At 40.4% G+C, this 26,571-nt stretch overlaps 1 protein-coding gene across 1 annotated transcript; it reads right to left on the bottom strand.

The window, feature by feature from the left end:
* Window positions 1-186: 186 nt before the first annotated feature.
* HOOK1 (hook microtubule tethering protein 1) lies at window positions 187-24,834 on the bottom strand. The gene is made up of 22 exons (XM_064719932.1): window positions 24,712-24,834; window positions 20,493-20,578; window positions 18,860-18,932; window positions 18,504-18,554; window positions 17,480-17,612; window positions 16,771-16,838; window positions 15,492-15,554; window positions 14,821-14,904; window positions 12,101-12,267; window positions 11,366-11,506; window positions 10,056-10,257; window positions 8,263-8,373; window positions 7,892-7,979; window positions 7,762-7,813; window positions 7,206-7,346; window positions 6,572-6,659; window positions 6,214-6,248; window positions 5,579-5,661; window positions 5,086-5,186; window positions 4,651-4,752; window positions 3,908-3,976; window positions 187-3,727 (listed from the first exon to the last, which is right to left on the bottom strand). The coding sequence occupies exons 1-22, from the start codon at window positions 24,760-24,762 to the stop codon at window positions 3,569-3,571; spliced, it is 2,148 nt and encodes a 715-aa protein (XP_064576002.1). The 5' UTR covers window positions 24,763-24,834; the 3' UTR covers window positions 187-3,568.
* Window positions 24,835-26,571: the final 1,737 nt, after the last annotated feature.

Genomic DNA, 26,571 nt, shown 5'->3' with positions numbered 1-26,571 from the left:
CTCACCACATCCAGACCCTCATTACAATACCTGTCCTGAAATAGGGTATTTGAGGTGGTGCAAATGTACCAACGTACAGAACCAGCTTGTGCATTGCCCAGAAACACCAGCTAAGGACCATTAAATACATGGCTTGGAATAAAGACACCAAAGAATTAATTTTAAAAATCTTTATGTGAATATAAAAGGATTTTTTCCAAAGAAAAAAATAAAACTGAAAGTTTAAAAATTAGTGCAATTTTTTGAGTTCTATGCAACACAGTGTTTACATTTGTTTTAAACAGAAGATGTAGACACCGATACACTGAAAACCTTAACTTAGGGGAAGGGGAAACAGAAACAAGTAAGAAAATTATTGTACTAGACACTACCAACTCCTAAACAACTGTTTTCATTTTCTAATTTCTAAACTATTTATGGCTACCTAAATAGAACATCAGTATTGCTTATATTACTTATTTCCAAGTAAGTGTATATCATAGAAAATAGAATACCCATATATATATATATGTTTTTTTAATGAACAAAAAAATCAGGTGAAAATTTTTTTTCAGTGAACGTTTCTTAAACCACTATATAATAAGGTTGTTGCAAAAGAATCTTCTCAAAACTGCTGCCTGACCCATCTTGAGTAAAAGAACCTACTAGTCCATATTTTGTATTATTGCTATAAAACACTTCTCTCCTCCAGAGTAATTAATCTTATATAAAAAATAATTAACAAATGATATGTCAATCAGAACATATTTTTTTGTTTCTTTGGATCTACAATACCCGTTTTACTGGAAACTGGATGAATTCCTAATAATGTCATTTAACTTCAGCAGGGTTCAGTCGTTACACCTCATATTTTTTCACCTCATTTATTTTCACCTCATTTGAACTGTGCTGGTACAAATTCACCTTTCAGGAGAGCCAAGGGGGTGCTCTGTTCCTCCTGCCTCAGCCGTGGTGCATACCAGGGCTCTGCTGCTGCATGCTGGACACAGCTCAGCTGTAACACAGCAGTGTTTTTAGCAGCTTTTGGCTTTGACATGGGTGAAGCAAACATTAAAATGATGCTGACCTAATGGTCCTTCCTGCAGAAGCAGATGAGCTGAAGTCAATACAACACCATGGCTTATACTCCAGTATTTATTTCCACACATCAGTTCCTCGTTCACAGGACAGAACCCAGGTTTAACTAGTTGTATAAAAGCTGTTTTAAACAGGTTCTCAGGCCCAAAGAAACCCTTGAGTGATATTCACAGGCTTCACTCTTAACAGTTTGGAAAAGCCCCAAATAAGCAACATTTCATCCAATACCTGAAAACCAGATTCATTTTGGCAACCCCAACATGATTACTGGGGACAGCTGTGCCCTGAAAAAGGCTGATCCCTGCCTGTAGATCAGGACTTAAATTCTTCCACCACTAGTCAGAAGACAAACTTCCAATTAAATGATAGGGAGGTTCTTAGTTATTTTTGGTCCCAGGGTCTGCAGTTTTGAGAAGTGTAAGTCAAAGACATTTGCTCCAAGTTTGTCACTATTCAGCACCTGACAGACTACTGACACAGCTCCACTACTGGGAGAAGTACAACAAATCAAGCCTACCAACTACATGAGTATTTGAAGGACATCCATGAAAGTTTCCATGCTGCAAAGAACGAGGGTTAAGAGACCCACTCAACACCGTCAGCAACAGCTCCACGTTTCACTAGAACACACCAAATACCAAACTTCAGGAATGGAAGCATCTTGCTAAGCCTTAATCTGCTGCTCCACTGCTCACCACCACCTCCCTCCCACCCACAGCACTGGCAAATTAAATATGCAACTGTACCTGAACAACACCAACTCCACTAACACCACTGCAGCAATAAAAGACCTCAAAACCCACGAGGTAGTCCCAAGAAGCACAGAGTCCTGAAAAACACCACCACAGACACTCTCCAACAGCCACGTGTCTGGCTCATGCCACACTGAGCACAAGCCTGGCTTTTAAACAATGCCTTGTGAAGGAGGAAATCTGTTGAATGTCTATTCATACATACAGCACTGTAAAACAACAGTTTACAGTTGTTTACTTACTTACAACCCTAAGTAAGTTGTATTAAAAATTAATGCTTGCCTTTTCTCTGGCATGACATGCAATGCCCAATTAAAGATTTAAGATGTTGGGGAAGGAAGAAATTAAAGGACAAGCTATAGTGAGGGGCAGGCAAAATGACACACTATCCAAAGGTCCCAATTCAAAACTTTAAATTCTGTATAGCTGAACCCTGTTCTCAAATCAAAGATGGCCTTAATGGTAAGACAGGTGTGTTTTCATTCTCACAGGCAGCTGAATTTTATATTAGATGGTGGTCTGGTACACCACCCTCAAATACTTAAATTAAGTGTATTCATTTCATTTTAAGGGCTGCTGCATTTTATTTTATTTAACTATTGGTATAATGAACTTTTTCTAGACCATTTGCAAAGAACAGACATTAACAGGTTTCCTAAAATTACAATTCAAAACAAGAGTTAGACATTTGGGAAATAAAGTCACAAGTTTTGGGGAAGACAGCAACTTCCTGCACACAGATGTCAGGTAACAACCCCCATTTAATCTTCAATCAAACTATTACAGCTTATGCACTTTGCTCCCTGCCAACAACCAACCTCTGCTGCCAGGAACTGCCACAGCCATCTCTCACTCCTCTGCCTAGCACAGTTAGTTCAGAATAGCCAAGTGAAACTACGTTTAAAAAAGAGGAAATGCAATTTCCATGCACAGGCTTGTGTAAATAGATTGAAATAAATGGGGCTACTTCCCACCTAATCCCCTTTCTGCAGATAAATGCAGTATACCAATAAGCCAGACATTTAAAATATAGCCCAGACTTTTGAGTTAGTATAATAGCTTTTTTCTTACCCAGGAAAAGACAAGCTTTTTTGGCTTAAGTGAATTCATCTTAAAGACAGGTTTTCCTCAGTGCATATATGCACCAACTTAAGCTTTGCTTTTTTTTTTAAATAAACTGAGAAATTCTGTTTCTCATAAAACAAATCCTGTCTTCTGTTACATAACAACTGGTACTACACCTTTATTTTCTTCTATAAATGCAAGTACTTTCTTGCTTTTAAAATTGTACTTTCTACTCTAAAAACCTCTTTTTTAAAAAGATGTTACTAATCTTTTAGATCTGTTTTCAGAAGAGCCCAGCAAAAATGTCCAATATTGCCAGTTTCCTGAAGTACACCTTTGCATAACATCTTCCATTATAAAAGTCAACTTTCTAGCCCAAACCCACTTAAATAAAGTTTTAAATATATAGTGCCAAATTTCGTATTTACAATATAATCTGAAGGCAAATAGAAATCTTTTAAGTTGTGCTTGTACATGCTGCAGTTATTAAATCTACTTGGAAAACTACATGCTACCCTCTGGCTGATCACCTTAATCGCTTCCTGACAGGCTCTGATGTTGCCATTTGCAGCTGCCCAGCATTCTAACCTGCTCTCTCATCAAGTAGGTAAAGTGGAAAGGTATAAAACATTTAAGGACACTTTAGCATGTGAGTCTTCTTCATGTCCTCGTGTTTAATCAGATGTTGCACCTGGTACTTTAACAGTGAGGTTCCTCCTGGTGTTGGTGACGTGACGCTGCTGCGCCAGGAAGGAGCGGCCGGGCCCGGCCCCGCAGCTGCCACTGCTGCCCACCAGCCTGGCTTCCATGCCCAGCTTCTGCAGACTCAGGCTCTGCAAGAGGCAAACAGCAGCTTCAACAACAGCAAAATCAGAAGGAAAAAAATTACCCATCCTCCTCATGCTTTATTAGTACTGACACAAATTTTTTTTTCGCTGTATTTCTTAGGTTAAACTAAGATTTAACTGGTACGTGTAGCAAAAGATGTTTCAAAAAGTGGATTTTTGACCCACCTGGTTGTACCATGCAGTTACAATCAGCTTTTCCTCATAGTCACGTAGCTTGGCTATTTTGTATTCATTCTGCAAGGACAAATCTCAGTTAAACTACGAATTTTATCTGCATAAACTTGCTGCAGTTCACTGAGTGAAATAAACACAGGCAGCAGAAATGCTTCAATACACCAAATAACTACAAAGCCTAGAAGTATAAACAAAGATACTTCCATAAACAACTGAGAGATAAATATCAGCCTGTTTTAAGAAGAGGTAGAACTACACAAGTTGCAGTTAGAAATACAAACAGAATTTGGAAATGTACTCTGAGGGTTTGTGTGGGGAAATGCACAAGAGGTCTGCTGTGTATCAGAAAATCCATAAATAATTTAGTAATTTTTCACCTGAAAAGAATGTACCTCCAGTAACAGGCTAATTGCTATTATATAATATACTTCCCTTGTACTCATACATTAAAGAAATGTGAGGCCACAGCATTTACAGTCAGACCTATCAGCCTCCTGAATCATGCAAACAGGAGGTCCTATTTGCTCAGGCAACTATTCCAAACAGTCCTGTCAATATTGCTGTGAAACTCAATGCATTTCCCCATTTTTTTCTGATGTTTGCACTACTGTCAACAATCTTTTCAGAATTTCAGCCAGACAGATTTTATTGAATTACTAGGCAATAACATCCTGAATGACTAATATCAGAAACAGATTATATTAGAAGTTATTTTTAATATGTAAGATTTTTACCTCTAGTGCTTCGATTCTTTTGTCTTTTTCCAGGATCTGTTTTCTGAGCAACATAATTTCTGCTGATGCTGGATTTAGCTTGGGGTCTAAGGTTTTTATCACCTGGACAAGGCAAAACCAGAGCATTGCAAGTCAGTTTGATTCTCAACAGCTCTGCATTTCATCTGCTCAAAGGGGGAGTGTGAGAACAGGCTGGGCACTGGTCAAGCTGTTACCCTGTACAAGAGACCAAAGGGTACAAAGGAATCCTTCCTGCACCTCATGCTCAGCCTAAACACTGTTTATTCTCTCAGATTTAACTGACTGCAGTTGGACATCTGACTAAAAATGCAATTTGCAGCAACTGCTTTTAATTGGGAAGTGGGGACACACACACTCAATCTGTTTAACAATTTATGAGGGAGGAATGCATATGCTCAGAAACATGCCACTCACATTCCTTGCTTTTTCAAGGTACATTTTATATCTTTCTTCCATTGCTTTCATATCCTCATCTTTTTTTCGTAAAGCTGCTTCCAGCTCTCCAATCTTCTGGGCTGTTTACAGGAATTATCAACAAAGACATACAAAATAAAAACAGACATGGTACTTTCAGGGCTTCTGTGTTCTTTTGATTTCACCATCCCTCAAAGAGAGAGCAATGTAGAAGCTAGAAGTTCAGGTTTAGAAGGTTAAAGTTCTTATTTTTGTTTCAGCTGTCCCACCTGACCCTGAAATCCCATTTTGCAACCTCATCCCCCCCAGGATCCTCTCCCTGCCCACCACCACACACAGAATCCCTCCAGACCCCACAGTTCAGATTTGAAGCTAAGCTGCAGCACAAACTATCCCATAATCCAGTGGCTATGGGAATCATTTCAGAAGAAACTTAACACAGTCTTATTAAAAAAGTACAAAAAAAAAAACCCCAAACAACAAATCAACTCACGGTTCTGGCTGTCATCAGGCTGGAGCTCTGCAAGATCAGCCTCCTTCTTCTGTAACTCATCATGAACCTCGTTCAACTTTTCCCTGTGAATGGAAAGTTGGGCTAAGGATTAAGCTCACAAATAATTCCAGGTTTAACAGCTGGAAGCTTAAACTTCACAACAGAAGTATTTAAATAAGTATTTTAAGCTCCAGCAATTCTTCATATATAGAAGGTTTGAATAGAAATATTAATATCATAAAAGTTGTGACTTCTGAGTTGATCTTACTTTAGTTAAACTAGGAAAATTAACAATTAAGTCCCTCCAGCATCATCTTAGGAAGAACTACATCTGCTGAAAGGACTGGAAATATTTCAGAGGAGCAGAATATACTTTGAGTGATGGTTTTAGCAGTCTGTTGTAGAATCAGAACAGTTGAAATGCTGGTGGTGATGAAGAGACAGTGAAGTGGTACTGGTACTAAGAGATGATCATGCTCAGAGTAAACAAAACTATATTTACACCAATATTTAACTCTATGCATAATTCTCAAATCAGGGGCTTAGAAAAACAAGACATCCCTACCAAGAGTTAAGCAGTTCCTGTTCTCCATTTAGTATAAACAAGCTACTGTGGATGCAGGTGCCTTACTTACATGTGTGCTGCCAATTTCTGCTTCAGGTTGCTGGACTGTGAAAGGAGAGAGTTAAAATTCAGTTGCATTTCAGTATTTCATACCACACAACATTCAAGGGCTCTTACAAATCAGCCAAGAATACTTAGCACAACTAAATAAGCCAAAGCAAATAAATCTATTGAATGATAAAACCAGGGACTTTGAAAGTAAAGTAGAAGGGTTACAGTTCCATAGAAGGAATCACAAGGAGCTTTTCAAGTGAACTGCAGTTGATATGGAGGTATTTCTCAGATACACTGAAAAATAAGATGCTAAACAAAGGACTTGATGCCAAACTGGAGGACTTGAAACAAAAGTGGCAAAATGTTTCACTTACTCCTTCAGTCTTGGATCCCTGCTCCTGTAAAGTCTTTTGCAGATCTTCAATCTGCTGCTGTAATCCTCCAATACGCTCTTCATTGAGCCTTTTAGGAAGAAAACTCAGTTATTGCCCATCTAAATAAACAGGCAGATTTTTCTGTTTCATTAGTTTTTCATAGGGTCTACCCAGCATGACTTAAGCCACAAATAAACTGATTGCAAATGCTTTTAGTGTGACTGGAACTTCTGCAGAAACAAACACATTCTATAATGAAATTCCTATAGTCATTTAAAGTTCTGAGAAAACGTAACTATCAAAAATTTTCCTTTTCTAGTACATTTTTTTAGCATTCATTGATAGAAAATCCACAGTCTAAGAGTCTGAAGTTCTAGAAATAGAGTTCACATCCATTCTTTGTCTACCAAAAATAATTCAGATTGAAGGAGAGTGTCCTGTAAGCAGCACTTCCTTCAGGGTATGGTACACACAGATCTACCACATGTGAACCACTTTGCTTCTTCCTTGCTTCACAATCCTTCATTTATTGTGAAAGAAAAGGTTCCTACACTACAGATGTAATGTACAAGTCACCCTAAAAACTCCAGAGATCATTTTTTGCTGTATTTTAAGGTGCAGTTTCCCCCATCACCTTTTCTCAGTTTCCAGCTCGTTCACTGTCCGGTGCTTCTGCTCCAGCTCCTCCTGGAGCTCAGCAATCCGTTCATTTTCTGACCCCTCCTGTTTCAGCAGGAGCATCTTATTTTCATGCTGCAGCCGAATAAACATTTCCCTAAAGCAAAAACAACAAAAAAAGTCACTGTTAATTAAGAAGGTGACTAAGAGGAGGAAGAAGTAGTCCTGTTCACTCCCCCAACACTAAAGTGAGCCAAGCAAGTTGTACTTAATGATGTAATTGGGGTAACAATGCAATTTGTTATTAAAAGGTAACCTAAAATGTTTGAAAACTTTAAGATATATGAGCAGACTTCTAAATTGTCACTCCAAACCCAGATTTACAATTTGATACACTTTTAAGAAAAAAAGCAAAGTAATTTTAGTGTGGGAAAATAATTATTAACACCTACATGGTGGCAAAGCAAAGAGTGGGATAAAGAATCACATTGATGTAAACACTGAACTTTCAGAGAGACATTTTCATGCCCCACCTACAAACATCCCAAACAACCTCAGCTTTTGGATCTCACCTATATTCCACTGGCAGAATTTCAGCAGCAAGATTCTCATGGCTTTTTTCACCTGAAATCACATGAGGGGTTTAATGCAGCACACTTACAGAAATCTCTAATCCAAATAAAAGAGAAGATAAAGCAGTACCTGTTTGACTCAGGTGATCCTGCTGCATCTGTGCACACCGCAGCTCCTCGTTTGTCTCTCTTAATGCATCACACTGCACTATCAGTCTCTAGCAAGACACATTTGAGATGGAATTAGGTCAGGTGCACCACTTTTAACACCAAATAACATTAATCAGAAGTAATAATGACACATGCAAATTTTAGGCTGGTCTTGACGATCTTGGAGATCTTTCATAATACGAAGATTCCATATTTTGTTTTATATGTGAATGCACACACACAGGGCACTAAACTTCATTTTTATAGTGGCACTACTTCCAGGAAGGTTCTCCTCATGCAGAGGATCTGAGAGAGATTTAGGTGCTCAAATAAACTCTTAAAGGGACTTACCTCTTTTTCTTTTATTAAAGCTTCATATTTTTCCTCAAGTCGCTTCATTTCAAACGCCAGCTTATCAGCTCTTTTGGATTCTTCAGACAGTTTGTTATGAAGCTCCTGGACCTTTTCATAAAAGCTTTATTTAGCATAGGAATGTTGCAAGATGCTACTTTAAAAAGCTACATTAAGACAATCCTTCCTGCCCAATTCAGCCAAAATAAAACAGTTGGTTTCTCAATCTTAAGGAGGCAGAGATGGGATGGGGACCTCTGTGTTTTGAGGGGGTTATATTGATTATTGGTTGGTTGGTTTTGAGTTTTTTTCTGTGGTCTTTTTTTTGTTCTTGTTTTGTTTTGTTTTTTTTTAACTCTTTCTTAATTCCTACTAAAATTAAAAGAAAACTTATAAATTTTATGAAGAATGGTAAGAATATGAGAATATAAGAATGTAGTGACGGGACATGGGGAATGGGATCAAATTGAAAGAGAACAGGTTTAGATCAGGTATTAAGAAAAAATTCTTTACTGTGAGGGTGGTGGGACCCTGGCACAGATTTCAAAGGGAATTGTGGGTGTAAGCTCAGGTTGGACGGGGCTTGGAGCAATCTGGGACAGTGGAAGGTGTCTCTGCCCATGGCAGTGGAATGAGATCATCTTCAAGGTCCCCTTCCAAGCCAAACCATTCTATGATTCCATATAAATTACCTCAGTAACAGCTGAACAACCTCTCCCAGGCACACAAATTACCTCAGTCAGAGTAAAGAAGAAAAGCCTGCAGACTATGGACTCTCACATCAGTCGAGAGCACAACTGCAGTTAAGCTTGCAAGTTTAACCAACAGGGAAAAGCCCACAAGGGAACCACAGGGTTTGAAGGAGTTTTCATGTTGGAGATTTTTTCAGGGATGGCCTAGAAGGCAGCTGTGAGGAGCAGATTCTCACAGCCTGCTTCTGTGAACAGCAGAGGTTCTCAGGTTATTTTTAACTACAAGTAAAGGTGACAAACATGAAGGCCTTGAGAGCCTTGCACATCAGAGTTCTCAGGCAGCTTTCTCATAACAAGTGGATGTTCTATCTTTGGCTGTTTTGGGAAAGCAAGAATAATTTTGAGAACCCAAATCTTGGTATTGGAAACATAAGGAGGAGTTGGTGTGTAATCTCTGGCCTATTGTGAGCTCAGATTTTGCAATATGCATGAAGTGAATTAACACTGTTATAAAAGGTGCCTGATTGATTAATAAATCGGAGTCGATGCTGACCAACGCAAGGTGGGTCGTCTCCCCTCTAACTTCAATATTTTCACAACTCAGAAACTCCTGAAGAACAATGCAGGGTTGTTAAGGGGTTCCCAGCTGTGAGAGTTTTGTCAAAGAGTGGCTTGAGGAGAGAGGACACAGCCAAATTAATTTGGGAAAGATGTCCTAACTAGGGCAGAGACAGGCAGAAGCCTTTTTGTGTCTGTAGCAGGATAGAGAATGGAAAAGTACAAGACCATGGTTAGTTCCAAATCTTGCAGGTGTGAGATAATGTGTCCTTGAGCCTTGCAAAATATGATGAAGAAATGGACAGTGAGGCAGGAGAGATAGAGAACGTAGTCTCAAAGGAATGTGGATGAGTTAATGCTATAGTTTAACCAACAGATTGCTTGGATTACAGAATATTCATAAGCTTATTATTTGCTGTATAAGTGTTTGATACTTCTTCAATAAAGCGAGCCATGATGAACCAACTGGTGTCCTGGTCTCCTTCCTCTGACACCCAGCCACCTGGGGACACAGGAACCTTTCAAACACAAGTGCAGCACTACCTGTTTCTTGTAGGTTTCCAGCTGGGCCCGTGCTGCGTTGGCTTTCCTGAGCTCATCCTCCAGGCTGACAGTGTTGTGCATGTACATCATGTTGGTCTCCTGCAGGGACTTGACCTGCCTGCGGAAATCGTTCAGGTCCTGCAGCTTCTTCCGGTACACCTCCACTGTCGACTCCAGCTTGCTTGCCTTGTCTGCAGTAGCCCTGGAGGTGTCAACAGCAAGCACAAGGAAATGTTACAAAACTCACACCCTGCTGACACACACTGTTTTCAAAGAGAGATGTGACATGCTTAGCAGCAGTTACGTTTCACTGCTTTATTTTTAAATGTATAATTGACACAAACTTGCTTGTAAAAACTGAAATCAGCCAGCCTTCAAGTGAGACTGACAGTCACATGCCAGAAATATGAGCAAGGGTTACTGGGTCAAATATCCCTGAGGAATTCTGTGGCACCACAACATCCTGTGCTAGACACTCACTCAAAATACTGGTACCTGGTATGTTCTCACTGGGGGATTATTCAGAATTAGAACATAGCTGCTTTATGAGAATGATCACTGGCAGATACACCCAAGGAACTGTCAGCTGATCATTAAAAAAAATCTACACAGTAAGAAAACATTGGGACCATACTTTTAAAATTAATTTTAATATTTGTGTTTATTATCTGCATTCATATCTCGCCAGAAGCTGGTACAAGAAAATAATGGAAAAAATCGACAGCTAGAATTTGTTTCAGATGTTATTTAAGAACCACTAAGTTAAACACCTGAAACCACTTTTCTTTCCATGTTTTATTCCTATTATTTTATGAATAGCAGATCTGCTTTCACAATACAATTTATTTTGGATATTTCTTGGGTGGTCTGGTATTTCATACAGTTTAACTTCCATGAGAATTTAATGTTACATTAAATTCTCAAGGAAGTTACTGTGTGTTTTATCTTCATTTTGTTAATGATCTCACTAACCTAAATCTGGCCTAGAATGCTGACACCAGAACTTAGGTTAAAATTCTAGCTGTACATATGCTTTTGTACATGGGAACTTCCACTTTCTGTCTCATACAAAGAAGCTTAAGTTCTGTAGTTAAGATAAGCAGTTAATTCTGCTTCAAATTCCATGTGTCATCCTTGTCAAACAATGGAGCCTTTCCCTGAAAGCCTGCACTTCACCTCTGCTTAGCCAAAGAGCTCGTTCAGGTAACATCTGCAGAAAAAACACCTCAAAAAAATCGTGTTAAATACAAATCCTTGGGTTTAGCCATTAAATCCTAATGTGTGTGTGTGGAGCTCTCCCTGCTACCTACCTAAGAATGTCATTTTCATCTTTCAAGGCTCTTGATTCTTCTGCCAGAGAGGTCAGTTCATTGTTTCTATGTTGCAGCTCAATCAATTGCTTTTCTAGATCTTCACAATGGACACGATAATCATCTTTTGCAGCTTCAAGCCTACCAGATCAAAACCAGTACTTTTGTTAGGAACTCATCATTATTCCACAGTTTCTTTAGTACTAGAATTACTAAAAAGAAACAAGATAGAAGGAAAATACTGATTTAAGCAGCAGAGAAAATGTTACAATAGACATTTAACATTTTGTTGTCTACCTGTTAAATCAAAATGCATTGCACACTGCAAATTTATCACATCAGTATCAAGGAATCACATGAAAAGTGATTTTGTTTCCCAATATGGATCACAGAGAGAGACTAAAGAAAGAAATCAGTTCAGTAGAGACACATGGTGGTGTTGGGGGGTTTTAGCTTTTGATCTGTTGACACACAAATCAGCACTCATTTTTTTGCCTTTCATCACATTCTTCCCTTTTTATAAGTATTAGAGGGCCATTCCAATTACAAACTGATACTTTATACAAGAAGCAACAGATTCTTTTTCTTTTCAAATGTAAGGACTGCCTTTAAAATATGCTTAGACAGCACTAGACAGCTTTTAATGCAATTGAGATGGAAAAACCTCAAAGAGTACCAGAAATTTGCAGAGTGCATTAGACAAGTGAGAGATTTTGGGGGGAAATAATTTCATACCTGAAGTTTTCTTCTTGCAATTGTTCCAGCTGCAACTGTGCACTAAAATACTTTTTTGCAACCATGGTATTTGGATCATCAAGAGAGTCGTCTAATTGCTCTAGTCTGTCATTCATAATCTCATTTTCTGACATCAAGCTGTTTTTCTCATCCTGGAGGGCAGCCACCTAGCACAGATAAAACAGCATGAATAGTATAAGACCTGTCCAAAGAAGTGAAGCAAGACAGCAATACATCACCAAATTAGTTAATGAAAAAGGCTGAGCATTTAGAAGTTTTAGAATGTAGTTTACAGAGCACACTGGAGCATACAGATGCTTTAGTGTATGACAGTTATGAAGCACTAAAGGAAAAGTCCCTCTAAATAAAAAGACGAATTTCTGTAACTGAAACCACGGTAAAAAGGCAGACAAAGTGATATGGAGAGAAACTGCTACTTCCATTAAAAACACCATGGACGCCGTACAAAAAAACTCCGAGTGCTGCTGCAACAAGTGTCCATCTCGCCTGTGGCTGACAACAGAAGCAGCAGGGCGTGGCCAGCAGCCCAGGCTGCCGCGCTGAGCGGGGACGGCTGCGGAAGCGGGGTGGGCCAAGCGCACACGCACGGACAGCCTGGCCAGCCTGGGGGAGCATGCAACCCCGCAGCACACACGGCTGCCCCGTGTCACAGCTAAGCACAGGGGCTACAGCACTGCACTCACAGCAGCCAGCCTCACAGCCACAAGGATTAAGAGGATAGAACCTTTCAAGTTTGTCTAGTGAAAGCTGCTGTGTTAATTGTAACGTCCTGTCGAACATAGGAGCACGCAGCATGTGTTAGTCGACTGCATTGAAACAGGGACAATGTGCTTTTTGGGTTATGTTTTCCTGAATTATAAAGTAAACCTACCTTTCTTATACTCTTGGAAAATATCAAGGAAGACTGAGACCTTACAAGTGAATTTATTAAGAATTAGTTTAAATGAGAAGCGTCAAGTCAATATTACGGCTTCAAAGAAATAAAATAAAACATAACATGATGACATTAAATAGATATAATCTATAGTATGCAATATTAAGAAACAATTTGCTTGTGATCATAATTTAAAAATCTATCAGGCAAACAGATGTAAAAGTCAAAGAGTAATTAATCTGCTACTTCATGAGGTGCTGGCTTTCTAGGTTCACTCCTTTTTATGCCCCAGATGTCATTTACTATTTAAATGCACACAAACACCCGTGAGTAGGGAGCACATCTGAGCCTCCTGTTCAAGGGTCAGCCACTCCTTAAGCATGCACAACATTCAGACTTTCACAATAATCCTGAAACATCATTAATCTCAGACTTAAAAAAAACCTAAAGATCATACTATGATACACAACTCCGAGCAAGTTTTACATCTTTTCTCAGTTGCCTTCTGGTAGCCTTCTCTTTTTTTTTTTATATTATTTCAATGTAGCAAAAGTGGTGTCACAGTTGACAGAAATTCTGAAGAGAGGGTTTAAAGACACATCACAGTATTACAGAGCTGTGCTGTCATTAACTCATCTGTTTATTTTCAGTACCTTTCCCTTGAACACCTTTCACCTGCCCCATGCCATGTTATGAGCAACTGGCTCTGCATCACCTATGATTAATTAATTGAGAATTCTGGATGAAAAGCCAGAGAGAACAGGAGAACACCTGGGATTTCTCCTGCAGATTCTTCTCACAAGCATTTTGACATCCCTGCTTTCACTAGGAAGCTTTACTACTGCCTCAAGAAAAAAAGAAAATTAAATATCAACTCAGTTATAGCAGTGGCTTCCTGGGCATGGCAAGGAGCTCTGAGCTGCTTTAGACACAAGTATTTTGCTTTTACAGTTGTCAGAAAGAAATGTAAAAGTGGCCTCTGCTTTTGTGGGTGCTCATTTCCAGAGGCTCTCACAGCCACTACAGCCCTCTGGCTCCTACAAGAAGATGCCACCCCAATGTTCTCTTTGTGCAGAGCCAAATCTGACATGAATTGCCTTCCCAGATAAAACTCTATTCTCAGATTATAGTGCCATAAGAGGGGCTAATAAGTGATTTTTTCTTTAAAGTGTTGATTGAAATGCAAATTTCTCTTTATTGTCATGAAGTCCTCATTCCTTTCTCTCAAGAGTGACTTGATTAACTGCTATATCCATTAAAAACAAAAATAGGCCTATTATTAGCTTTGTTTGAAAATGTCAGCAAGGATCTATTAGCTTTCATTATTTTTATCCTGAAATCTCCTCCAATGTTGCAATTGTGCATGAGAAAAAGTTAGCAAGTTTTAGATAAATTACAAATTTTTGTCCTTCATCAACTCCTATTGAAACAGCATGATTTTCCTATGATTAAATCTAATTACTGTTTATGACATGAAGTGGATTTTTTGGACTCAGTACAAAAGACTAGAGGACTAAGAATGAAAAGGGCAATTTTTAAAACCATGATAAGGTTGTTTTAACACTACCTGCTACTAATGGTAAACATTAACCTGAGACAAAGAACCTTTGAGATAAGCTGGCACAGGGCCTCAGCTTACACTTCCATCAGAAAACTCCTTCCAGTAATTGCATTTTGGAGCACAGAATAATTGCTTTTCCCCCACAAGCAGCTACAAATTCTCACCAAAATTTAAATGCAAAATGCACTTTGCCCTTAAAAATTTCTGCATCTTAACAGCAGCACCACTATATATTCAAGAAACAAACAACTGACTGCTTCTTACCTGCAAATCCAGCTCTTGACATCTTTGTGCCAACTCCTCTTTTTCTGCTCGTGCTTCCTCAAGGTCTTCCAAGGCTTTTTTAAGCTTTCAAAAATAAGGCAGTCAATCACTATGGCCCACATTCAAAATACTCAGTTACAGCCTCTAAAATGCCTCAGTTGCTTACACCCATTGTTTAAGTTGGCTGTTGGGTGCACACACTGACACACAAACCTATAAACACTCTGCTAGATCAGAATCCCTGCTCATTTCACCTGCCTGATTATCACACTTAGAAATTTAATTACTGAAACACAACAACTTAGGCTAAAGGCACAACACAGGAATGTGCTGTCACCATTTTCATATGCCTTAAAAGAAAAGTTCATTTTATGTGCAACACCTTGTAGTGTTCAGGTTATCAGGAATTTTCACAACCCCTTAAGAGTAACCTGAAGCACTCAGCCTAAGAAGGCTGAGCCTTGGTGCACCCCTACCCCTCCCTGCAATGTTTGCACTGACCAGTTTCACCCCATGCAGTCACTGTGGGTTTTTTAAAGAAGCTATAGAATAACACTTAAATTTTCAGCTAATTAGCACTGAAAACCAGCATTTCTTCATTTAAGGGATGACCAGATACCAACTTACAGTTCAGGCTTGAGCTACAATAGCAACACAGTTCAGGCAATTACCTGCTGTTCCACTTCACTTGATGCATCACATGGGGAAGCACTTGTTACCTCCTTGCTCATGAGCTACAGAGAGAGGCCACAGGAAAAAAGGTTAAATTAGAGATTATAGATCTGTGAGTTCACTGTCTACTGAGTACCAACTGTATTTTCCATTGTGTTATTGCATCCCTTCAATATACCAAAACAGATTAATAGTGCTCCTCCTCATCTCATGGCTGGTAAAAGATTTAAACAGATCTTCAGTAAGATGATTTTTTTACCTCCCTCCTCTCAAAATTAATCAAGTTTGCAGTAACACTGTATTGGATGAATGTGTGATGTGTTGAAGATATTGCCACCCCCTGGTCAATCAAACTGGAATGAACCAAAAGACAGGATTTCACTCCACTGATTTAACAGTTTTCACATTTCTTTGTGTCCCATTAACTGCCACTAAACAAAGAGAACATTACTTCTCAGATACAAAGATGTACAGTGTGTATTTACCAACAATTAAAGGGTTTTAATCCTCTCAGAAATTACTGAATTATTTCCAGACCTTCTTCTAGAAAGTTTACTTAGTCAGAAGACAACAAACACAAGCTTTATGGATTTATTTCTACCAACAGGACAAGTACAGCTTTAAAGACTATACAGACAATTTAAATCTAAGTTATAAAGCTTATTACCAACTCCACTGTTACCTTGATGAGGGTGCAATTACACACCACCTTCTCTTCACAATCAGTGTTTAGTTTTTGCCTCTCTCCACACTCTGCTTCACACTCCTGAAGCTCTCAAAAGCCAGTGACTGCAGAGCTAAGCTGTGAGCTGGATCACTAAGATGATCCAAGCAAGAACAAATTAAGACAGGAGGAGGAGCACACCGTGACAGAAATAGCAGAGATGCAGCTGCAAGCTTCTAAGTCAGAGGCTGCAATGGTCTGTCAGAACAATGCAACCTCACAAACACAATCAGCTTAACTCTGGGACCAAACTACAGCACTGGGACAGAATTTCAGAGTCTAACTCCAGTATAATCAGTGGCTGGCAACTGTATACATTTCTTGTGTGGAACAAAAAAATCTTAAGCGTTTGTTGTATGTTTGGGCACCATGAGTCTAAAACCAAAACCTTTTGGCTGGGGTTTAAGGTCTCTTGGCCCTAAACCTCCCAAATAATTTAGGAAAGTACTTATACTCCTCCCTGACCTTTGCTTGGATGAAAAAATTCACAGAGGTCAACAAAAAGATATTTGGACTTCTCAACTGACAGCATCAGGCTATGAACTGTTACCTACCTCTTGAATGGCTGTCATGACAACGTGCTGAACAGACTCCTCAAGGGTCATGATATTCTGTATGTGCTCTGTGAAAAAGGATCTGTAGTGACTCATGACAATGGTCATCACAATGGTTTGAGTAAAATGATAAACTGCTTGCTGAAAGATCCAGAAAATCTATTATCCATCAAGCTCCCTCAAAACAAGTAGTGGTCTCTGTATAGAGGAGTACCATTAACCACCATCACTATTATCCAGTAATATGGCAGAGAAGCACAAAAGATTATAAACTCTTAACTGGACAAATCTATACTCTGCCTAAGGAGAGATGCCATCAGAGCATGGAGGAATAGTTCTGGTAAAGGGAGAGAAAACAACCAATTCAGTCTTGAGCCTCTGCAGGCAGAGAAGTAGTTTCTAATTCAAGGACTTAATTAAATTTTGCTACATTTGCATTTGAATAGGTCTTGGTACATATTTTAACAATATGAATAGACCATACACATTTCAGACTCTATTTTTAAACCTACTCTGAACAAAGTTTTGAGTTTTATTCACAGACATTTTCCAGGGAATTTCTGCTTTTAAGTGAACTCCAGTTTCAGAACAGGCATTCAGCAAATTAACAATCTTGATAAATAAGAAAGAGAAGTTTCTACATCTTTTCCACCTTAACTATCACCTGAGGCAGTCTGCTGTTTGCTGAGCAGGTTAAGGTAGTGCCTACCTTGTTTCTTCTCACAGTTGACTGCACAACCCAAAATAAGCTGCAGGAGCCTGCCCAGTTCAGTGGGATCCGAGTTCTCAGATATCCGGGTCAAGTCTGGAATAAGCTCTTCTGCAATCTGCTGACCCAGGAACTGAAAAAAAAATTAATATTATAAGAAAAAGTAGACTCCCACTCCCAGAGAAAATGCCCTAGAAGTTTGTTATCAGGTTTAGTTAACTGAGCACTTCTACAAGAAAAAGTGACAATAGTAAAAGTTATTGGGACAGTTCTCATATCTGAGAGAATTCATTTATTTTACCAACACAATAAAAAAAGGAATTAATAACACTTCCAGATGGAGTTGCTTGCAAATCCTTCAACAAAACTTCTTGTAACTTTGAAGAAGTTCTGCTTCTGGGCCTGCCAGAGACCTCAGAACTGGCAGCACATCAGGGCCTGGCTCTTGGGGTCACAGCCCAGCCCAGCAAGACCAGGAAGCCACAACAAGATCTGGCAAGTTTTTCTAAACCATACCCATTACATAACTGTAATCACATCAATACAAAATTCAGCAACTTTTTAAAACTCAAAATACAGCAGCCTTTTATGGCTACTGTGCTCATCCCTGCATGAGACAGAACAGGAGGATTCCTATCTTGGCTCCCAGCTTCCCACTGAATATCATAAAACCTACACTGGGGTTGCTGAGTCTGTTCTGTTGTGTACAAAAGGATTAAAACTTCTCTAGACAAGAGCAAACATGAACACACACACACAGAACAGGATTCTGCAGCTCAGTCCTTTCAGCATTCACCTGGGCAGAGACATGGCTCCCAGTTCATACTCCAAGAGCTTCATCTAAAACACACCTGCCCAAATTAATTTCATATTCACTCAGACCTCCCACTTAATAGATAATTATCATGCATCTGCTGCCTAAAAGGTCCTCAGAACAAATTACAGGTTTTTTTCTACTAGGCTAAGTCAAGGGGAGCAGTAATCATTGTGTTTAATGAACAACAGTAAATTGTTTTTTCCATACCTCATGATAGTAGTCCATAATTCCTTGCAGTATCTTCTTCAAATTACTGGACTAGTTGTTGTACATGAAAGACAAGGGTATAATTTTATTAAAAATGTTACTTCTCATTAAATCAAATAATAATTTCTAATAAAATTGGTTACAAGGCAGCTCTATGAGAGGACATAGGAAGAGAAATATCACAGCAGAAAATCCCCATCCAGCAATGCTGGAAGGCTCTTAAACTATCAACAGACTATTCAAGCTCATTTAAAGTATCCTTGAAAAGCTTGAGCTTAATTCTGTAGGTTTTGGACTGCCAGATCTCAGGCACAACATCCAACCCCACAAACTTCATTATCTTCAGTTTTAAATACCTTTATTCTCCAGTTGTCACCAACATCTTCTTTGATGCGACTGAGCCAAGATGCATCAAACCAGGCAGCATCTCTGAAATAAAATGAAATTATTCATCAATGAGCACAGACTTAAATAAATAAGACAGCAAATTCCCAGCATTTAAACAATCTGATGCTGAACTCCAGTGTCTAACAAGGCAAGAATTCCTGGGGATTGCAAGGTAAACTTATATCACAGGAGATTTCCATGCTGCTGGCTGCATTAAGGCACATTCCAAGGCTGGGAGGATTTTTCTGTGTGCCTGACCAGCTATGGATGGAGAACAAGGATGTGGAGGCTTTTGTCATGCTGATTTTTATTTACTAATTTTTATACCTCATAAAGTAACCATAATGAGGTAAAGAAACATCTTTTTTTTTTGACTAGTGCTGACATTATGTTTGGTACCTATTCCTGTAGGCTGGACTAACTAATGTTTACTCCAATTTGTCAAAGGCATGTATTAAGAAAACCCTTTAAACTGCTGGCATTTTGTATATTTTGTATGTCTCTGGTTCCCCTGGGCAGAAGGGGATTCAGTTTGCCAGCATAAACAAGGATAAATTGCTGAGGGAGGTGTTACACACACTCAGCATATTTAACAATATTTAACTTTGACAGTGCACTGTTTATTCACTGATCTCAAAGCACCTAATAAAGAACAATCATTATCCCCACTTGCACAAGAACCAGCTTGGTGATAAGGAGTTTGCTCAAAGCACGTGGCTGCCTAACACCCAAAATACATGGGGAGCAACTCTCAGCAAACCCTAAATCAATTTTTGCCATGTCCAGAAAAAGGGTGAGCTGTCTTTAAAAAGTACATTTAAAATCTTTACAAACAGACAAGAGTTTCTGAGCTCATTTTTTTGGGGTGGGGGAGGTGGATTGTGATGGTGTTGAAGTAATTTCTTAGTAATTACACAATGGTACTTTGAACCTGAGGTGGTAATGCAGACTTCTCTTCAATTACCTGGACCAACAATAGCAATAAAATTGCAGTGATGACTTGTAGCATGATACTATTTCTAAACAAGACTTGCATTTCAACCCTCTATGCAAATTTCAAAACTAGTGCATCACTCAGACTGCCAATCTTCATCACACCAACAGAACAGCTGATCAAAAGTAAAATAATTCCTAACTATTAATTGCAATTGAACTTTTACAGTTCTTGTCCTCCACATGAATAGTAAGTTGTCATTTAAAACCCAGAACTTAAATCTAAATAAACTGAGCAACCTCAGGAAGAAAAGAACAAAAAGCCCTGCCTTTGGAATCTCTAGTTTCTCATTCCCAAAAGGAACACATTGCCTGAAGCATGGAAATAGTGCTGATGGGAAAAGTGAAGAAGATAATGTCATCCTTGCCCAGTTATCCCCAAGTATGAATTGAATACTGCAGTATTTGTACATCTTCTCACCACCTTTCCCACCACGTCATTAATCAGCTATGATATCATCCCCAAACCAGCAATACAACAGCATAACCTATTTTCTGTTAGAAACTGTCCACTCTGAATTTCTGCCTGCTTTAAAAGCAACTACGTCTGTCAAACACAAAACCTCAGGCAACTGAGCCCCTCCTCTTCCAGCTGAAGAATCAACTTACATTTGGTGAAGCACCTGAGCCATGGCAACCCCGTTAGTCAAGTCCTGGACATCCCTGCAGGGTGCAGCTGTATTGAATGTCTGCAGCTAAAACAGGGAAAAACACTGGGGTTTAGTTCAGCAGACAATAAATCAGCTGCCATCTTCCTCCTCCCCTTTCAGGAACAACCATTTAGCAAGATGTCCTTCTACTTGAAATCCTTTTTGAACCACACAGATTTTAAACCAACCCAATTTTCTCAAATTGTGAATGTTATGACTGGTAGCTTAAAAAGTTGGTAGGAACACCCACACTCTCTTTTTCATGCTAGGCCTTCTCTTGTGAAGCAGATTATGGAAAGATAACTTGGGAGACTAAAGTCATATTTATCCAGCCTTTGATTTATGTTACAGTGCTTAGTTCTGGACATAAATACCTAAAACACAATAAGGTTATCAGAAAGTTGCTTAGAAAAAAAAATTCCAGTCTTTTACTACAAGAACTTAGTAACAGAAATAGGATGGGATTACCTCAATGTTAAAATGTTTCTCTGTTTTAAATATTGTGGGATGTTTTTCAAATTATCCCCAAGCTTATAGACAACATTTTGACAGAATTAGCTGCATATTTAGAATTGTAATATTTTATTCTTCCAAAGACAATCAACTCAGAACTAATTACTCAAAATAGAGCCATTTCCATACACAGGTGAGCTCATCACAGTTACTCAGGAAAATAAGAGCCTTCTTTACCACAATAAACAAAACAAAGTTTATTAGGAGTACTACTAAAAGCCAGAATAGAATGGGAGCAAGTACAAATCCTTATAAACTCTGTCCACTGCAGAAATGGACTTCTTAAATTTAGTGCATTTACAATGTCCTAAATTACCTGTCCCTCTGCAAGAGGCCTTTCCCAAACATCCTGTGCAACACAAGCTTCTTCAGAACTCCTGGTAAAGAATGACCTTGTGCTTGGGAAATGGAGCTACTGGGAGCAGAGTGATGGAGAAGCAGTTTTCAGCTGAGAGAATCTGAGGCAGTTTTTGTCCACTCTGTGTTTATAAAGAGTGACCATAATTCTCAATACTTGTTTGCTTCCTTAAAGAAGAACCCAATCAAGCCAAGAGAAAAATAGGCAGAGCAAGGGGATTTTTTTTTAAATTTAAAAAGTGGGTTTAAATCCTGTTTTACAGGAAGTGAGAAGTCAGTAATCCCTCGTAGGTTACATAAAAGATTAAGTGGAACAGCACAGCCCAAAGCTGCAATGCCTGACAGCCCTGGCTTCTGCTGCTCCTGCAGCCTCAGCACAAGCACGGGCATGCAAGTTTACATTCCAGCCTGGGCTGCCCAAATCCAGAGTTTTATGGCACAATGTTGTGCTGCTGCCATCTGGATATGCCCCTCACAAAGCAAGGAAATTGTGATACACAGGTGCAACCTTTTCACCTGAGCCTGTTAGGGCAGATAAACAAGGCCTTAGAACACCCTGACATGCAACACTGCTTTATGCATGATCTCCCAGAATAGAAACAGCTAATTAAAATTAAGCAAAAAGCACTGACAGTCTAGGCTTCTCTATGTATTTAAAAGTTGCATGAGGATCTGGAAATAATAAGAGAGTAGAAATATTAATTATGGGTTCTCCAAACCTCATGCCAGCCCAATCATTTCATCAAAATGGATTTTTACTGTTCTTGCAAAACCAATAAAAGTGGCAGGTGTGGGGAGGAGGCTGGAAAAAGAAGCCACAGACTTCAGGACTGTAGCAGAGCTCTTTCTTCCCTCTTTGTTTCAGTTTTACTAAATATAGCTCCAAGGATAGGCTGCTGCTCATGCTGAAAACCATTTTGTGAATCCCACCCCAAATGCACTCTGCCACCTGCTGCTACAGCAAAAGTTCTCTAAGTTCTCATTACAAATGCTCCCAATATACAGCTGAAAAGTTCATTTTGTAGCTCTACCACCAAACATTTGCAGATGAAACATGAGTGTAAAAGTGCCAGCAGAAATCAGCCCATCCACCTGGGAAGGTGTGCCCTCAGCTTCCCTGACAATGAGGGGTTCAGTTTCTCCATTTCACACCCAGATTACACACACAAGGGACAGGGGTTTTACAGAGTAATCAAACAGATTTTAAAATAAAAATAAACATTGCCATGCTGAAACCAAGTATATTAATAGAATAAGTCAACCACTGGACAGAATGAACATTACCAGTGGTGCCAGGGCCAAGCAGTGCATTTATAGTGGAAAATGCTTCCAATTTAAGATGTACCCATTCCTCCAGTCCCTGCTTTGGAGGTTAAGGCAGTACAGCACTGAAAAACACCCAATTAACTATTCTTCTACACAGAGGAAAAATAACTAACTTAGAAAATTGTTTCTGCTGCAGCTTGTGAGTTCCACCACAGCGGATATTACCCAAGTGAATTTTTCATGGATACTCATAAACATTATCCCTATAATTCAGTTTAGCTGCTTTATGTTTTTCCTGTAAAATCCTCAGAACTTTAAACTCAGTGACACCTGGGCTGCAGAAACAACAGGTAACATTTTTATTTGAATCTTCTCTTCTCTGGACGCAGCATGTTTTCTAATATCGCATTTGGTGAAATAAATGGGAAAATGCCAGATCTGGCAGCAAAATAAAGAGAATCAGAAGCATCTGTTTGCTATATTAATGAGTAAATAAACTGAGAAGGCATTAGCAGCAGAGAGTTACAGAACCCTTTTCTCTCCAAACACAGAGCACTCCATCCCCCTCTCCTCACATCACTTTTCTCCCTATTATTCACACCGAAGTTCAAATTGTGAAGGGATGTTTCAAACACATCCAAGTGTTAAGAATCAGTTTCTAAGTTGCAAACTAGGCCCGAGAAATAGGGTGCTAAATCTAAAAACATGCAACTGCTGAGTGCTGTATAGAAAACATGAACACAGGGTTGGGTCTTCCTTTACACTGACACAATTGTTCAGTTTAAGGCCAGTTAAGGTTCCATTAAGATTCATGATGTGATTACAGCTACTGCACTGTGAGCACACCAAAAATGACAATTAGGATAGAAATATTTAAAGCAGGAATTGTGAAAAAGAAAAGAATTCAGCACTGCTGACAGGAGTTTTGTGGAAAAAAATGCAGTGATTTTTTTTTTTTTGCCATTGAATCACGATGGAGTTATTCTTACCTGACTACTGAGGGGGAAATACAAAGTTAAAGAGCCCAAAAAAGAGAAAGATTAAATAACAAAAGGCCACCAAAATTCTAGACAGCAAAAAAACCTTGGGAGAATACAGTGATACAGTGTCACTAAAAGGAAAGTGGAAGGAGGAAAAAGAAAAGAAGAAATTGTTTATCAGTGACTTATTACAGACTTTAACTCATCAACACTTCTGTGCTGCCATGCAAAAATCAAGAACACCTACTCAGGCTGCTGCTCCTGTTACTTTTACCAGTTTCATTCCTGGATTTCTACAGTGCCTCTAAAACACTCCCATCTCCCCATGATTTACACTTCAGAGGCAAAACTCCTGCTATTTCCAGAGAAACCCTTCACACAGGTAACTGTGACCTTCCCTGCCAAGATTTCACGCAGAAGTTCTATTTCATAGAGCTCCCTGTCACCGAAATTACTGCACCTGCAAAACCAGAGTTACAGAGAAGGTCACAGAAAAAACCTGGAGAGAAAGATAAAGAGAAAACAAGAGGAACTGATGAATTTAACAAATATGTTTGTACTCGATGACCTTAAAAGTCTTCTCCGACCTAAATAATTCCGCAGTTCCAAACAGTTCCTCTGGCACAGGTAACATCACACACCCAGGCGTGGCGTGCCTGACTAATAAACGCTTTAACCAGCCGGTATGAAATACTCTGAGGTTTCTACGCCTGTCAATTCAAATTACTCGCATTTATTTATTAATAGTGTTAATTGCCGAGCAGTTTCCACACTGAAGCCACCGCTGGAGAGCCGCACTTGGGCCCACGGGATATTCCGACCGCCACATCCACACCTCGAGGGTGCCGCGGGAACATTTGCTGGCTGTGAGCAGCGCGTCCCAGGCAGCCCCGCCGCCACGGCCGTGCCCGACCGAGCCGCAGCTCCCGCTCCGCGGGCGGGGACCGAGGGAGGGGTGGCCGGAGGGACGGGGGGAAGGATGGAGGGAAAAGCCCCCGCCGCTGGCGCCTCCTCGCTGCCCTCGAGGGTCCCCAGAGGCGGCAGAACCCCCGCGCCACTCACCCAGAGGATGAGGCTGTCGCAGAGCTGCGGGTCCGCCGGTTTCGCCTCCATGGCGGCGGCGGCTGCCGCGTCCCCCCCCGCCCTCAGGCCGCCCCCGCTCCGGAGGCTCCGGCCGCGGCTCCGCTCCGCCCGCGCGTCCCCGTGGGGGCGGGGCCGCCGCCAGCGCCGACCACTCAGCTCCCGCCCCTGCCCTCAGAGGCCGGGAGTGACAGCGCGCCTAACAAATCAGAGTGGGGAAGGGGTGCGCTCGCGCCAATCACGGTGAGACCCGTTGGAGGCGGGGGTTGCCCTCACGGCCGCGCCGCCTCCGTGAGGGAGCGAGTCGGGACCGTGTCACCCGCCCCGGGCTGCGTCACCCGCCCCGGGCTGACGCGTGGGCCAAACGCGATCGTGTCACCCGCCCGGAGTGACCTCCTGGGCCGAGAGCGGCCCCCGTTCCCCCCGCACGGCCCGGGAGGCGCCGCTCCGTCCTAACATGGCGGGTGCCGCCGCTTCATAGCCCGCCCCGGCTGTCAGCGCTGCCGCGGGCACGGACGAGCCGGGGAGGTCACGGGCGAGGAGCTGCTGGCGTGGTGCAGAATTACCTGTGCTTAAGGTGTAGGTAGGTCAGTGTACCTGTACCTGCCACGGACATTGCTCTCGGAGCAGGGTGAAGAATTGCTTAAAAAATAAATTAAAAAAAAAAAAAGTTAAATGAGGTGAAAATACTAATTTAGTTATCTGAGGAGGTGAAGGATTAAAAGGCACTCTAAGCACGGGGAGGGGGAGAAGCAGCTGCTGGAAGGGGCACAACCCTTCTAGAGGTGGGAAATGTGCCCCCTTCCAAAAGGATGGATGGAGAAGGGTCGGGGCAGTTTGACCTATTCTTCATTCATATTTTCATTTTTTCTTTACAGGCTCAGAGTTGTTCCTGCCCAAAGCCCAGCAGCCTCCGGTGCCTTGATCTCCGGCGAGGTGTGAGCTGTTCCTCCAGAGCAGCTCCTTCCTGCCCCGGCAGAGCCCAGGGCTCGCAGCCAAGGCTCTGCTCCAGCCCTCACAGCACATCAAACCCCACCACACGCCTGCTTTTCATTTTGCTTACTTCACTACACCATAGCTAAAACGTACAAGTAGTTTTTTTGTTTGATCTTTGTTTTGTTCCAGAAAACACTGTATTTGTTTGATAGGAAGAGGTTAGCCTTATTTGATCAGAACTTGTGGATGCCTGAGCCAGGATCCTGTCTGCTATAGCACTGCCTCAGGCACGCCAGAGAAAAGTCTCAGCACCTTACACTAAGGAGATGTATTTATTCTGTCCCTTTCCTGTTTCACCAGAGGAACTTACTTAAATTTCCCCTCCACCAGCCTTCTTTTACTAATTTGAACCATTATTTTTTTTCTTAGCTGATTCAATTTTATGACCATTTCCATATTGCCTGTTGTTACAGAAGCATACAGGATGGCATTAAACACATCAGTGTTCAGGTCAGCCTAAGAGTGGACTAAACAACTTGAATAATAACTGCTACAGGCAGCATCTGCTGTATTTTGGCTGTTCTTCAGGATACATACTTTAATTTTCTATTACTGATTCTACTTTGCCTCACAGAGGTTAAAATTGTGGTGATGATATGATGGTATTTACATAACTATTTCCCCTCCTAGTGTTCTCCAGAACTGATAAAGACTCGAGAGTGGACTTGGATTTCTGGAATCCCTATTACTGTTTCCTTCACCAAAGGTTCTTAAAGAGATTTGGTTGCCATGGAAGATTAACATAAATCCTTATTAAAAATAGAATAAGGAATAAAAGGTTTTTACAGTAAAATCCCCCAGAGTTCTGTGCTAGGATTTGTACTGTTTAGCATGCTTATTTTAGGT

This window comes from Zonotrichia leucophrys, chromosome 8, assembly GCF_028769735.1.
Source record: "Zonotrichia leucophrys gambelii isolate GWCS_2022_RI chromosome 8, RI_Zleu_2.0, whole genome shotgun sequence".
Taxonomy (NCBI): domain Eukaryota; kingdom Metazoa; phylum Chordata; class Aves; order Passeriformes; family Passerellidae; genus Zonotrichia; species Zonotrichia leucophrys.
Note: the sequence above shows the minus strand (reverse complement) of the source record. Positions and strands in the feature narration are given on the sequence as shown.

Coding starts and splice junctions, on each gene's coding strand:
- HOOK1 (XM_064719932.1), bottom strand. CDS start 24,762: ATGGAGGCGAAACCGGCGGACCCGCAGCTCTGCGACAGCCTCATCCTC. Junction 20,579..24,711: donor GCGACAGCCTCATCCTCTGG/GTGAGTGGCGCG, acceptor TCCCTGTTTTAG/CTGCAGACATTCAATACAGC. Junction 18,555..18,859: donor GTGACAACTGGAGAATAAAG/GTATTTAAAACT, acceptor TACAACAACTAG/TCCAGTAATTTGAAGAAGAT.